This window comes from Magallana gigas, chromosome 3 (assembly GCF_963853765.1).
Source record: "Magallana gigas chromosome 3, xbMagGiga1.1, whole genome shotgun sequence".
Taxonomy (NCBI): Eukaryota; Metazoa; Mollusca; class Bivalvia; order Ostreida; family Ostreidae; genus Magallana; species Magallana gigas.
Window position 1 is genome coordinate 36,223,236 of NC_088855.1, and position 15,127 is coordinate 36,238,362.

The window sequence follows — 15,127 nt, forward strand, 5'->3', positions numbered from 1 at the left end:
GTCATCATCATCACATGCTTTGCAATTTCTATATGGTCTAGGTATTTTGTGCTTCACAACGGTAAAATGCTTGAAAGACCTAGAATGAAGAAAAATACCATATGAAATCGCAGTTTCATATGACTTTTCAATATTATTAAAAGTCATTAAAATACATTCAAATTATTCTTTAAAAAGATGTGCCCATGGATTGATGTTAAAAACCTGAAACATTTCAGAAATTTTAATTCTTATTCACTCACTTATTTTCACGTATATTTATACATATGTATACATATGTTATTCAAATAATCAACAGTATACACAAAAATATAAAACTTCACCAAAGCGTATAGAGCTTACTCTATAATATTTTGCAATATATAGGTATCTCTGTTAAACCTTTAGAAGTGTTTACCAAATCATTGTATCCATCTTGGAGAAACCAAATCACTGGAGAGAACTTTCCCTCCCAAACCCACACAATCTGAGCACGTGTTGCATAAAAAGGATTAATAGCATGGCAGTAAGTTTATAAACATATCTATCTCTCTTGATCTTTTGGTGGGTGTCTCGGATACACATCTGCAAAATTTCTTTTTCTCTTATACATGCGCCAAGATACTTTTTGGGCCTTTTCACCTTTTTTTTTAAGCGTTTGCATTCAAAGTAAACTGTGATCTAAAGATTTTCATTATATATTTATATGTTGTGGTTTTATAAGAGGCCTATTGACGTAACGACTCGGGTCGTAAATTCGTGCAGGTTATCTTTTATCCAATGCAGACTGAGAAGAAAAAACCAAAATGTATCCAGCTGTTCCTTTATATATACTGCCTGTCACGCCCTTTTCTTTGGGGTTTCCATTATCTCACCTCATCGATGTAAGAATATTAAACTAAAAGTGCAGATTAATCGGTGTGTCTGATGAACAGAATAAAGAATAAGAAGCACAGCCTAAATGGTATATAGATTATCTGTATAACAATATAAGAGAGCCAAACTGTAGGTTCCATTATCTTTTCGATGCTCAACGCAGAAGTGCTCCAGCTCCGTTTAAACAGCGAGGGTTAAATTAGCAAGGTTGTGTGTTAAATTAAAGAAGTGCTGGAGATACTCGTAACAATTATCTGTAAATTTAATGAATACCTAACTTGAGTAAGGTTACCAATACACTATATTTTCACATAAAATCGTGTGCTATTTTAACTTATCACGAACGATTCTGGTACAACTAATTTCGTTTGAAAACAATTAATTATAAGAGAACAGTTATTTTAATAATCTGCTAATCATTTTTTAAAATGCTAAAAATTTCTGAGAAAATTCTACAATAATTCCCCCCCCCATTTTCTATACTATTTCATTCAGCGTCGTCCTGTAGCTCACAAGTGGCAGCAATGTTGAAGAATTTGTGCATAATTTCGAAAGAAAAGCTACAAAGGAGAAACGAGCTTTTAACTTTTCAAATATACTACCATAATCCGGAGATCAAGTACTATTAACGGATATTGTTACCAACAATCGAATAAACATACATGTGGTAAAAATAAAAGCTCGTATCATCTTACTGACAACATATTTTCTTCCAAAACTGTTTTATGGGGTTTTTTTCTTGTTCGTTGCATAATTACGGTAAGAAGAAGTGTAGAGAAACTGACAAAAGAAGAAAAATATATGTCAAATATATTTGAATTTTATTCATGAAATTGTATGAAAATATAATACATCGTTGAATATCACAGAATTAATTTATGTCCAATATCACGATTCGATATCGAATACACCTTTCTATTGTAGAGAGGCACATCATTGGTCTGTAGCACCATTCATCTTTGGCTCGGTCGGTGATTTGGGGAGGATCTCTGAAATAGAACCCTCTCACGGCACCAAATCAAACGTGACCATCACAAGAACTGTCTTTCGATTTACGAATTCTTGAGCAAAGTCATTTTGTTTTTGTAGACCTTGGCAGTCCACACAAGATAAAAGAGAAGAGTTCTCCTTTTAAGAAGTTCAAACATCAAAGAGGTTTGTGCAGGGAATTTCCTTGTGGCCAATGTTCATGATTTTGTCGATGAGAATGTTGGTGAACCTGGCCACCTTGTTTCGGTTCTTGGGAATGCTTTCGGTGGAGCCGGACATGACGAACCCGCCCTGCTGGTACCGAGCCTGACGCACGATCCCGACCAGTAACTCATCGATGTTGTGGTTCAGAACCACCGATGTCTCCACGTATTTACACTTGTATTTGTCTGCAAGCTTTCTGGCCTCTGTAACAATTAAAACAAAAATTCAATTATTTCATCGAAAATCTGTGTTCAATCAATCATAACTCACAAAAGACTGGTAAATAATAATCAAGAAACATCGATTGCTTTATTAATTTGAAAGAAAGTGCCCATTGCCTACCTTTTTCTGAAACGACTCTTGTTCGGGCAAGGTCCACTTTGTTGGCCACTAGGAATATTGGGTTATCGTACTGAAGGTCCTGCCGAATGACCTGGAGTTTCTTGGAAGCGTTTTTGTAGGAGGCTGTGTCGATGACCGAGAAGACGACCAGAACTGTGTCAACTGCTGAGCGTGGTCCTTGAAGCTAATAGAGAATGAAAAACATCAATTTAATGTCTTTGAACTTTGTCAATTATCAGACGACAATAGTGGTTTAACAGCATCCGCACAATATGAACGATCGATTAAAAGAGAAGAGTCTTGAACAATGCGTTGACCTTTAAAACCTCGTTTACTATGATCGAAAAACCATTTAATCAATCTGCTTTTTGTTGTCCTAATGTGCGAGAGTTTTAATCATAACAAGAAAAAAAAAGTTGCAGACGATAATGTCACCCTCTCCTGAAGACACAGCGATGACTGGAGACAATATTAATTAATCAATTATTAATGAATATTGATCCGCTGTGGAATCGATTTGTGACGACAATTCATTCATGCTGATTCGCTTGTTGCTCATATTTCGCCATCACTGAGTAACATATGGCGACTGAGTCAGAGACATGACTCAAAAATTGTGACGCAAGAGATACTATCGAATGAAATTGCAAATGAAAAAAAATCCTGGGAAAATTAAAGTCCCGATACTCGCAGAAAGTTCGATAACGAAATGTCACGATATCAGCAGGGGGTTGCCTTATTTTTATGCGTTTTACAATATGTTCCCACGGACCAAATATTAACAGTGATATAACCATGCATGTAAAGAAAGTTTGAAAAGTTTAAATAAAATGTACAATTATATGCTTACCATAAAATCTTCCTCTTTCACAAAAGACAGCAGGCATTCCTCGCCATCCAAACACACGCAGACCTCCTCGTCATCATTATCTAGTGCATCTATTTAAAAGAAATTCCCGAAATGCCGTGAACAGTACAACTAATTAAACTTTTATCAGATAATTACTTCAATTTTTCTTCACAATCCAATAAACATTTTCTTTTAATTAAACTAAAGATAAGAGAGAACACATGAATGCTTACCACAATTATTGATGCACAGTTCCTCTGAAGTCGTGAATTGTCTTTTGAGGGTCCTCATTCCCACACCCCCTGACCCCACTACGGCCACTGTGAACCTTTCCAGAGAATGAAGACTGTCGTTGGAATTATTGCAGCCACTGTGGCGCGGTTCGCTCTCCTGGAGGCTGGAGTTGCTCTGGTAGCTGGAATTGGTTTCAATGCTTAGAGTGCTCTTTCTTCTGATTTTGTCCCCACGGTTTCGCAAACCTTTGGGGGTGATGCTAAAGGACCTGACGCGCTCCATAGGACATTCTGTGAAGTTGGAATTGAAAGCGGAGTTTGGAACACTGTTTCTTCGTCTGGCTTCTATGGGAATTTGCAAAATGTTCGGCTTCTCCATACTGAATGACGATGCACGCTCAACTCCGTTTCCTCTCACTGTAAGAAAATGTGTCTCCATTATGATTAAAGTTTCTGTGATATTTTTTTTCTAATAACAGAATTGCTGCTTCTCACTTCTCTCCCCGATTCGTTGTATGCTATCAATACTACTCACTGATACCTTTATACACGCTTTGAGTGTGTCACGAGCAAGCGTAGTATAGCGTAAACATGAACTCTTTTTATAGACAGCCAATCGAATTGTAAGTTCCCGCCCCTTTTTTTCTGTACCACATCGACAACGTATGGTAATACTATTACCTGAAGTCTTAATCAAAATGACATTTTTATTTATTCGTGCTAAAAGTCAATCCTCTTGAAACACTCTGGAGTGTCATAAAATCTTAAATTACTTAGGGAAAAAATAATGATGTCAACATTTTTGCCATTATTGAATACGATTCTTAATAAAAGTAAACATTTGCTTTTATCGAATATAGCTTTTAATGACGAGACTATGTTGCAAGAATGAAACAGTCCATATATGGATATTTATATCACGAAAATAAGCAACGTGTTTTTCTTTCCCTAATGCTGATAATGACATATAATACACAGCTACTATACGACAGTTAGCGGGTTATATATCGGCTAAAGCGATAATCGAAATTATGAATGGATGAATAATGGGTTTTTTAGAGAGCATCTATAAAAACATTAAAATTGTTATTTCAAAACCTTGATGCTAATGCAAGTTTTCCTTTCCAAGAAAGAAATATATTAAATTTGTGCGCTATCAAATAATGACTGAAATGGGGAAAAAAATCACCAATGATATCGTATTTGATATGGCGAAAATTGTACATGTAAGTATTCAAAAAAGCGTAACTTATGTTCTATTTAACGGTTTTGGCCAGTCAGAGGATAGTCAGTTAAAATATGCAGCAGGAAGCAAAGTCATCATAAATGTGTAAAAGTAATACTCTGTAGAGAAATCATCGATAAGTTGTAATTACGAAATATGGATTATGTTAATTTCATTATTCCAGTTTCAGGAAATGCTGTCTTTGATACAACCTTGGTACCCGGAGCATTGTTAACGGCAGACTGAGCATGAAAGTTACAACAGAATTCAAATATCGTCTGCGGTCACATAATGACTTGACGCCCCGGCAGTTAATGATGGATTTCATTCACGGAAAATAGGACACAATATTTCAAAACATGTTTATTTACATGATATTTTTTAAATAATCTTAAGCATTATGATGCTGAGTTTTTTTTTTTACTTTTATTTCACAGTTTACGTAAATTGTTCGGGTAATTTGAACGTTTCCTCTTCCTGTTTTTTATTTTCAAACAATTATTATTCATAAGGTAGTGTCACAGATATTGTAAATGGTCGATTGCTTTTTCAATCGGGAAATATCATCCCCGGAGCAGTTGAAATAGTCATGCATGTAAACTGCGAATTACAGCCCCCACCTTTAAAAATGACTTGAAATCAGTTACATTTAGTTGGTGTCCATGTTTAAAGCTCTGAAGAGTTCTGAGCTGGGTCGTTCAAATCTTGGTTTCTTCAGCGTTAAATTTACTTACTTTACGGTTCTTACTTCACTTGTAATTTTAACAATAACGTGTCTTTAAGACTTGTATGTTGAAGTCGAACATTAAATTTCATCCCCTATATGGTGTGACGAAATATTGTGTGTACATGTATTAGGTTTCATTAATGTAATTAACATAACTAAAATGGAAAATAAAAAATCTTGCAGAATCAAGCTAAGTGGTGCACATTGCACAAGTGCTTGAGAACAGGACCGCCCCCCCCCCTCTCACCCCACCCCCAAGTATTTCATTTTTTCTTTATATCATATTTATATGACATATTTTTAATCTAATATATACAAGCATCGCCTAAAATTACTTAAAACAAACATTTTGAAAATGTATATAATACATTTTTTCAAAATGGTTATTTTAAGTAATTTTGTGCAATGAATGTATACATTAGATTATAAATATGTCATAAAAGGATAGTTTAAAGAAAAAAAATGAGTAATTCCCGGGGGTCTTGATACTTGGTGGTGGGTGTGTGGAAGGGGGGGGTGTGGTCGGTTTATTTGGGTGTTTGGTCATTTTGTTGTTTTTACACTTATTTTTATTTTCATTTGTTTCATTTGAAGGGATTGTTGTGGATATTTGTTTATTTCGTCATCTTATTTGTTAATTTTCTTTAAGGATTGGGGACCCTCATATTAACTTTTCTCCGATATACACAAATATAGGTCATCAACATCTTCTTATGAGGTTATCCTTGGAGATACTTCATAAGCAGGTTTGCGCTATATTTAGAATCAATTTATCTTATATGTCAAAAACTTATCGATCTCCCGTCGACATTCTATCAACGAAACTAACCTATGCTTCCTAGAGTCTCTATGTATCTATCTTCCAATTGTTCAAAATCTTGATAATATACAGTGATAGTACATTATACTAGTATTTACCGAATAAAAACATGAAAATATAATTACATGAATGGGTTCACACATTAGTTCAATTCCATCAGAAGGTTTCTAAGATTGTAAAACAATGAAAAAAAATTAAAAGTACGTGTTTTCTAAGTTTAGTTGTAGTCTATTTTGTGTTTGCTAACTAAGTTTGCCAATAAACTTAAATTTTGCATTTTGTTTTCAATAAGTCGAAAACTGGTTGTGTTCGAAGAAATTCCAAACACTGTCGGACAAAATTATCCAAATATTTTAGTACAAATTTTATGAATACTACGAATTTTGCCCCTTTTTTGTTTCTTTGATTTGTATTCACCTTTCTCTTTGTTAATTTTTTTTTACTTTGTAAGTTTTTTTTGTGTACTTTGATAATGTTTTTCCTCTCTCTCTCTCTCTCTCTCTCTCTTTTTGTGTTGTTTATTAATAGGGATCGGAAACATGAAGGTAAAGCGACAAATTTAATAGGCTTAGATGTTACATAATCTTATGCTGGATCTGACAATACTGTCTTCGCGTTAATAACGGTCTTGACCTAATCCTGAAGCAATTGATCAATGATAAATGAATAGGGAATTATATTCGATTTGCTTTCTTTCTCCCACTGAAAGTGATTAGTTGTCTATACCAGTAAAAATTCTGAGACAGCTAATAAATTGCCAACGGAGATATGTCTCGAAAAAACTTTTCCTGTTTTGTATAATTTTTTATTCTTGATTTAAAGAATCCGACGATTCCTTTTGGAAATCTGCTAAAAAAAATACTATGGAAGTAATTTCAGTATCGTCAGATTAATCCCAGTGATGGTTATTTATCATCCTGATTAAGTTCGTTTAATTTTCCTCTTGCGTAGACTTATCACAATTATGACTCATTTGGTTTACAAGTAGTCTGTCCCAAGATATTCATGCCGCACGTATGGACGATTTTTTGATAAAAATACACATACATATGGTGTTCCGATGGGGCCACTTCGACCTTCGCACTTTCGCCTTTAGGTCGAGGCGCGAGATTGCGAAGTTGCGACGGCGAAAGTGCGAAGGTGCGACGGCGAAGGAGCGAAAGTGCGAAGATGCGACGGCGAAGCGCGAAGATGCGATGGCGAAAGTGCGAAGTTGTGAAGGCGAAGAAGCGATACCATTATCGCACCTTCGCCATCGCAACTTCGCACTCTCGCCTTCGCATCTTCGCACTTTCGCCTTCGCCTTTTTATAATTGTGGAGCTCTCTATCGTTTAAAGACAATTTTAGCTGTACAAAAGGACATCTGAGGCAGACGATGAACTTTTTACAATTTATTTTCAACAGCCTGCGCAGATCCATAACTTTTTCTTGGGGGGGGGGGGGATCGATGGATAATTAAATATGCCGGGGTGGGGGGAGGAGGGGGGTGTGTTGCATATTTTGGAAAGTTTTAATTATATAGAATTGATAAAATTAAATTTTCCGGGGGATGGGATCCGGACCCTCTCTCTCCCTTTACTGCATGTGTGAAGTTATTAATATTGAATTTTCCTGGGGGCCCCTCTCCCCATCTAGATCCATACATGAGCAAGGAGTGTCGCATAATGAAATTAGAATACTAGTAACATTGTGTTTGATCCACGGTAAACAGACAGCTGGTAAGTGACAGGAGTCTGGAAGTGCATATGTATACATTATGGCGGACATTACATTTTATGTGGAGTGTAATGATTATGCATAACCAGCACTGGTAAACATATATGTCACATACACATTAAAATATCTATAAATATCATAGGCGTCGGAACCGGGGGGGGGGGGGGGGGGCTAGGGGGGGCTTAGCCCCCCCCCCCCACTTTCTTTGCAAAGTTATACCTAACGATTAGAAACATAGCACGATAGAGGGTTTTTCAGCCCCCCCCCCCCCCCCCCCCCACTTTTTCTCGCAAGAAAGATTATTGTTCCTAAATTTACCTTGAAAGATTGAGAAGTTGGATTCAGAAGCATACTAGCCCCCCCCCCCCCCCGGATTGGGAATTACTCCCCCCCCCCCCCCCCCCCCCCCCCCCCACGGATAAGGATTTCCATTATTTTGGGAATTACTTTTGTCTCAATATTTCTGAGGATTAGTCTAGCCCCCCCCCCCCCCCCCCCGCCACTTTCAATTTGCTTCCGACGCCAGTGAATATTCATTGTAAGCACAATGGCCTAGTGCATGCGTACCAATAATATCATGGATTAATCGGAAAACCTTGGTGAGTACGGTGCCTGCATCAAATTCTATGTAATCGACTGAGACTTTCTGAATGCTATCAAAAAAGGCGAAGGCGAAAGTGCGAAGTTGCGAAGGCGAGAGTGCAAAGTTGCGAAGGCGAAGGAGCGATAGTAGTATCGCTCCTTCGCCTTCGCACCTTCGCACCTTCGCACTTTCGCCATCGCAACTTCGCGCTTCGCCGTCGCACTTCGCACTTTCGCCATCGCAACTTCGCGCTTCGCCGTCGCATCTTCGCACTTTCGCTCCTTCGCCGTCGCATTCTCGCACTTTCGCCTTCGCAACTTCGCACTCTCGCATCTTCGACCTAAAGGCGAAAGCGCGAAGGTCGAAGTGGCCCCATCGGAACACCATACATACATGTACCTCTTAAAAAAGTGCGAAAGAAAAATTCACGCGTGATCATTTTCACTCGGAAAAAATCACAGGATTTCTTGCGGAGATTTAATAATGGGAGATATTGACATCTTTTCTCCATTCGGAAGTCACCCGGAATACCTCGCACAATTATTCAACGTTATCATCTGGGTCTGTTGCAATACGAAGTCCCTGTGGACATCACATTTTTTATCCTTGTAATAGATCTAAAATCTGAAAAGCTAAATGGGCGTTTCAAAAGAGAAATCTTGGGATTTTTTCATATTTTTGAATGAACATAGATATTTATAAACTTTGAACAATTTAATTTGGACAGACTATAACAAACAATAGCAGTTATGCAACTTCATAATGAAATAAAAGTCATTGTTAAGCTGAAATATTCCAATTATCAAGCGTTACAATTTAAAAAAAACCAAACCGCCATTTTTTTTAAGATGTAAAATTAATAATTTTTAGTTAACTTCGATGCAAGCTGATGAGCAAAGGCATGAATCGCGCCCTATGTGAACGGTAGTCGATACCAGCTAGCAGCTCTAGTTTTTATAAAAGAAACTTTGAAGTTAATAAACTACTTTGCAGCAGAAAGTGAATATTCGTGTATAAACTTTCAGTTCACATATAAATTCAACATTTTACATTGCTGTTTTAATTGATGACAAGAGTTGCATAAACACTCTTATTTTTTATTTATTTTTTACTGAATCATTTGGAAAAAAGACTTACAACAACTTCGTGTCTTTCTTTCGTCAGTACTTCTGCCGTACATAACCTACTGTATCACAAGCTGACTACGGCTTAGTCACACGGTGACAGGTGCTCGCCCGGATGTTGAGTTCATCATTGCACCTACCGTTTTCTAAAGTCAACTGAGCTTTGCAATCCGGTTTCAACTCACGCATCAGATGATTTCCGTCTAATTAATTACGTCATATATCTTTTCAGTTTAGCCTTTTACATATTTTTTAATTATAGTGTCAATAACTTAAGGTACTTTGTCAAAAGGAATCGTAATGGCAAAGACAAATTCTTCATCCATTCACATCATAATAAATTATTTAGATTCACTACAATGGAAAGGGAAAAATAACAGAATTAAAAGGAGTACTTTTTCATGTTGAATGAAGTAGTGACGTCATTATATCGTGTGAATGGCTAAAGGTGTGTTTACAGCTTTACTGTTAATGATAGTTAATGTCGGCTCCGATGTGTAAATAGTGCAGAATTGATGATGATGGGCATGCTTTACAGATATGTCTCTGAGAATACTATTCCTTCGTCCCTCAATCTCGTAAGATCGTCTGATTTTCATAGTAACACGTGCATGAGCTGATGAATACATGCATGCACCTAGCCCCTGTGCTTACTCATGGGGAATAATGCAAGAATAGAGTGCATACGTCATTTTAGTCTGACTTTCATTAATCAGTACCATCTACTTAGTTGAATGAAATGATTGTCCTGAAAAAGCTGTATCCTTTGTATTAAAAAAGCATTATTGTGTTATTTTCACGTGTCAAGTAAATTGGCATTTTAAGTTTAACTACACTCGTTGTGGGGGAATGTTCATTTTGGTAAAAGTGGGGGGGGGGGGCTTAACTTTTTCAAAATTAAATTTCTAAATGTAAAGTTTTTTTTAAACCCCCCTCCCCTCCCCTAACGCTACATGCCTGGCGTTAAGTGAGTTTTAATTTTATAAACGAAAGTTAGTACACGGCTATGTGTCTTGTGTCGTTTCTCTACACTCTATTTCACGTTTTGTGAAAAAGAGAACTAACTGGTCATGCATGTATGTCCTGTAATTGTCGTGTAAAGTAAAAATATAATGTCTGAAATGATACATGTTGCCCTACACACACAAACAACTGATTTGTGTTTTTAAAAATCAATGCTTTTGTAAAGGGCGATGCCATATTACAGCAGTTATGTCCAATTACAATAGACTTTTTTCGTTGTTTGTTTTTTTTTCATCATGGTCACAAGATTTTAAGAAATGAACTATTTACTTCTGTCATGTTGTAAATTTTAAATTAACTGGGTCGTTGTAAATAAAAAAATTTACAACACTAAAACTATTTGTTATGTTGTATTTTTTGTATTTACACCTATCCTGTAATTTCAAAATTTACAACTTGACATCTTAACTATTATGGGTACCGATGCACGTCTTGTGCAGCAGCCATTAATTAAGAATTTAATTGTTAAAAATTATACAAGTTTATCTATGTATTTATAAAATTAATTACTCGTTTTAATCACGTGTATAATTTTTTTTTTACACTCACAGTCGATAGTTTAATTTTTAGCGATTGAAAAAGCTTTTTAATACGATTACCTAATTCATTTTGTTGAAAATGAGAACATCAAAAGAATCCTTATCAAGGCAAAAACAAAAACTACAAAAGAGAAAAAAGGAAGAACAAAAGAGTCTCATTGTCATATCATTAATTGCAACTGGAACGGCCCTTGGACCCCTTTTTCTGTTCTGCACGTGACTTTCTAACACGTGTTAGTAAAGCTACGAAAGTCATGCTGTGTTAAAAAAACAAAAATTAGCTGATTCGTTGTCCTTGTAAAAACAAAAAAATTTATGATTAATTTTTAATGTGCTTATTTTTTAAACCTTTTATGTAATCTAGGAATCTTGTTTATGGACATTGCAAAGCAACGTGTAATTAACATGGCTGGATACAATGTAAGCGACGGCCATGTTATTGTCTGTTTGTATCTATCGATAAAAAAAGTGCTATGAATAAAACTTTAATGAATTTTGTTGCGTAAATCCAAACTTAAATTACAGGCGCACATAATATACATCATTAATTGATTTAAAGGAACTAGGTCGGTTATAAACAATGGTTTATTTGTCTAATAGGTGTGTGATCTTGCAAACAATTGCAAAGTTAGTCAAAGTAAATATGCGGCTAAAAAAGGATGCAAATGGTTCATAGTTTGTTGACGTTAGTTCAAAACTAAATCTTTTCTTTTGTAAAATTCCTGGCATTGATCAGGGATTGTAAAATAAAGAGGGGAGAGGAAGCCTTAAAGGTTATTGACATTAATAAGAAGGATTTTGAATCTAAACTGAGTTAAGTCGACATTGGTATAATGTCGTTTTACTCTTTTATTCCAAATCAAGATATAAAATCGTTTACTTTAATAACTTAGATTGATAAAATAGGAAATTATAAGAACACTTGTTTTTGATAAAAAAAAACCCCAAAGTTTTGTAAGCATTCCATCTCTGTTGAATACGTATTTACTGTACTGTATGTTCTGTGCTAATATACACACACACAAAAAGATTTTGTGATATAAATATTAATTCCCAGGTTTCTTCAAATGATCATTGAATGATTAAATTTTTTGCATGATGGTTCATAAGGGATCTAATTAAGTTATAAATGTATATATACAGTGGGAAAATCGCTTGGGGTGGATACATTGTATAAGGGGACTCCCACCCACCCACACACACACAACAACAACAACTGGAAAATTCAATTTTATCATTTTTAAATCCTGAATCGGCGCATGAATCGGTTTTAATTTTTTTATCAACCAAGATCACGTACAATATATAAGACAGCATACTACTTAATAACAGAAATTAACGTGTTTATTAAATACATTTAAGAATAAATTTAAGCGTAATGCCATGGGTTGAGTGGGGGTGTCCAGATTTGTATAGATAATCCAGCACAGAGGGTCTTAGCGTGTGGTTTTGCAGTATATATTATACAAAACAAAAGTGATCTAATTCAGACATATACTGTAGTCACATGCTCTGTGTGACGTTCAACAGCAAACACAGAAGATCATGCAGATAATGTCATGATGCTTGATAGCGTATTCATGTACATGTGTACACGCCGGTCTCTGGACCCTGGCTTTAAAACAACTAGGAGCAATTTGATGATTTTTTGTTCAGTTAGCTCTAAACGAAATATGTATCCAACTGACATGTAGGGGTTGAGGCATTTTAATGGGTTTGTCATAACACTGGCATAACTTTTAGCCAAGGTCGCCTTCAACATTCAGTCTCATTCAGGTTTATCGCAGTCAAAATGATTGTCGAGGGGGGGGGGGGGGGGGGGGTATCATTTTGTTCCAATTGTCTACAAGATTATTCTAAGTTTCACAAAATGTTTAAATATTCTTTAAATTGCAGAGAAATTGATTTAATTTCTGAACGTTCAAACGAACGGGAGTTTTTTGTGCGTGTCCTGTTATCGTGTTCATTGGCCATGAAAGACAACTCTTGTTTATATTTTAATGTACATGTATAATGTATTTTTTTTAGGGGGGGGGGGGTGAGTCTAATGGATGAACTGAATTTCTTTGCATTTAAGTATTCCATTTTAGTTGTTCAAACACTGAAGGTAAAAACAATGAGTGGCCCGGAAATTTTATGATAAAAAGGTTATTGACTTTAAAAACAAGTTAAACACGAACAATATTGATTGTAGGGTGCTGTCAGGTTACTCTATGCCCACTGCCGATTTCTTATTCGGATTACATATGTAACACCACTCAGAATCAGATTTCTTCAACGTTTTAAAGCATTTTATTTTATTTCAAAACCAAATTGAGATGGCCATCAATTGAACGAACGGGTCATATAATGCATGAAAATTTTTAGAATGTACTAAATTTACCCGTGTTCATTTTCTTAGAAAATATACATGTAACAATTTAATTTCAACTTAAACAGTAATACTAGTACATGTATTTTAAATAAAAGCAGTTTTTAACATGTCATCATTTATACATTCACAAGCCATTGGCGATAATTACAAAAAAGTGATTTTTTTTTTACTTCGAATCGTGTGGTGTTGGAAAAAAAATTCAGGATATTAGATATTTTTATCTATTTAAATTAGTACTGAAAAACAAACTATTTAGATGCTTAATTACATACTTTCCTACATATATTTCCTATATTCCATATTAAATGCATTCTATTCATATAATTTTGTTGTTGTTGCAAAAGTACATTATATTAACGATCGGATAAAACATTGATCAAACACTTATGATAATATATTAAGGTTTTCTCGCTTTCATCAAATCTTCATAAATACATATACTCATTATATTTGCAAAACTTTGCGGTATAATTAAATTTTAAGCGTTTATTTGGGAAGGTTTCGCTATATAATGAGACATTTTCGCGGTATATGTGAATATGCGAATATGCAAGCGTTTATTTTCGAAATAACATGTAAAAAGAACACAATTCATCATGTTTTACCAAGGTTATCTCAAAACATGTTTTTTTCACAACGAGTTACAAATAAATGCTCATGACGAACCGTGAATGTCCACACCCAATTCTTTTAATCCTGATTATTTTCAGTTTGAGGGTCTTATTATACATGTATATTCTTCATATCATATATAGCCTTGTTCGTGGTCCAGTTGACGTTTTAATTTGATACCTTTGTACATTGTATTTAACATTCTTTAATCTCGTGTTTCGTTTTCTTCTCTTCTGAGAAAACTTTTCCTGTAAAAGATTGGAAAAAAAAACATGTCGGATTGAGTTTGCTATTAATTAATTTTGAGTCAGAGCGAGGCCTTAAATGGTAAATATCTAAGGATGGTCTTTTACTGGGCATTAAATCCTCTCTGTGTATCTGTGTTTGACTCTTGCTAATCGTAGGCCAACAAACATAAAGATGCTGTTCAAACAACACGTCGGTGGACAATACACTATGGGATTTATTGGAGGGCCGATGTTTACGAATAACACGTCGTATTTTTGTCGTGAATTAATACTGCTGGTATAAAATTGATAAGATTTGGGATTTTGTCGAATTTTCACCAAGGGAGAGATGATTAGAGCTTCTTTGAGAGAGAGAGAGAGAGAGAGAGAGAGAGAGAGAGAGAGAGAGAGAGAGAGAGAGAGAGAGAGAGAGATATTTTGAAAAAATTAAAAATCTAACATGAAAGATTATCGAGAGAGAGAGAAAAAATAGAGATGGAGAGAGAAGAGAGGAATAATTCTTCAAAACAAATTAGAGGGAGAAGATAGTTTATTTCTTAAACATTCCATATATATATATTTATTTATTTTATAAGTATTCAATATAAGAATATCATCCAACGATCGCCCGAGGGACAATGTCTTGACCAGGTATATAGATGATTATAAGCAGATGAGCTCT

General features: G+C 35.3%; 1 protein-coding gene across 1 annotated transcript; it reads right to left on the reverse strand.

Moving 5' to 3' along the window:
• Window positions 1-1,659: 1,659 nt before the first annotated feature.
• On the reverse strand, window positions 1,660-4,009 carry LOC105344214 (ras-like protein rasD). Its single transcript, XM_011451894.4, has 4 exons — window positions 3,475-4,009; window positions 3,242-3,330; window positions 2,392-2,575; window positions 1,660-2,252 (listed from the first exon to the last, which is right to left on the reverse strand). The coding sequence occupies exons 1-4, from the start codon at window positions 3,911-3,913 to the stop codon at window positions 1,996-1,998; spliced, it is 969 nt and encodes a 322-aa protein (XP_011450196.1). The 5' UTR covers window positions 3,914-4,009; the 3' UTR covers window positions 1,660-1,995.
• Between the last annotated feature and the right edge of the window lie 11,118 nt (window positions 4,010-15,127).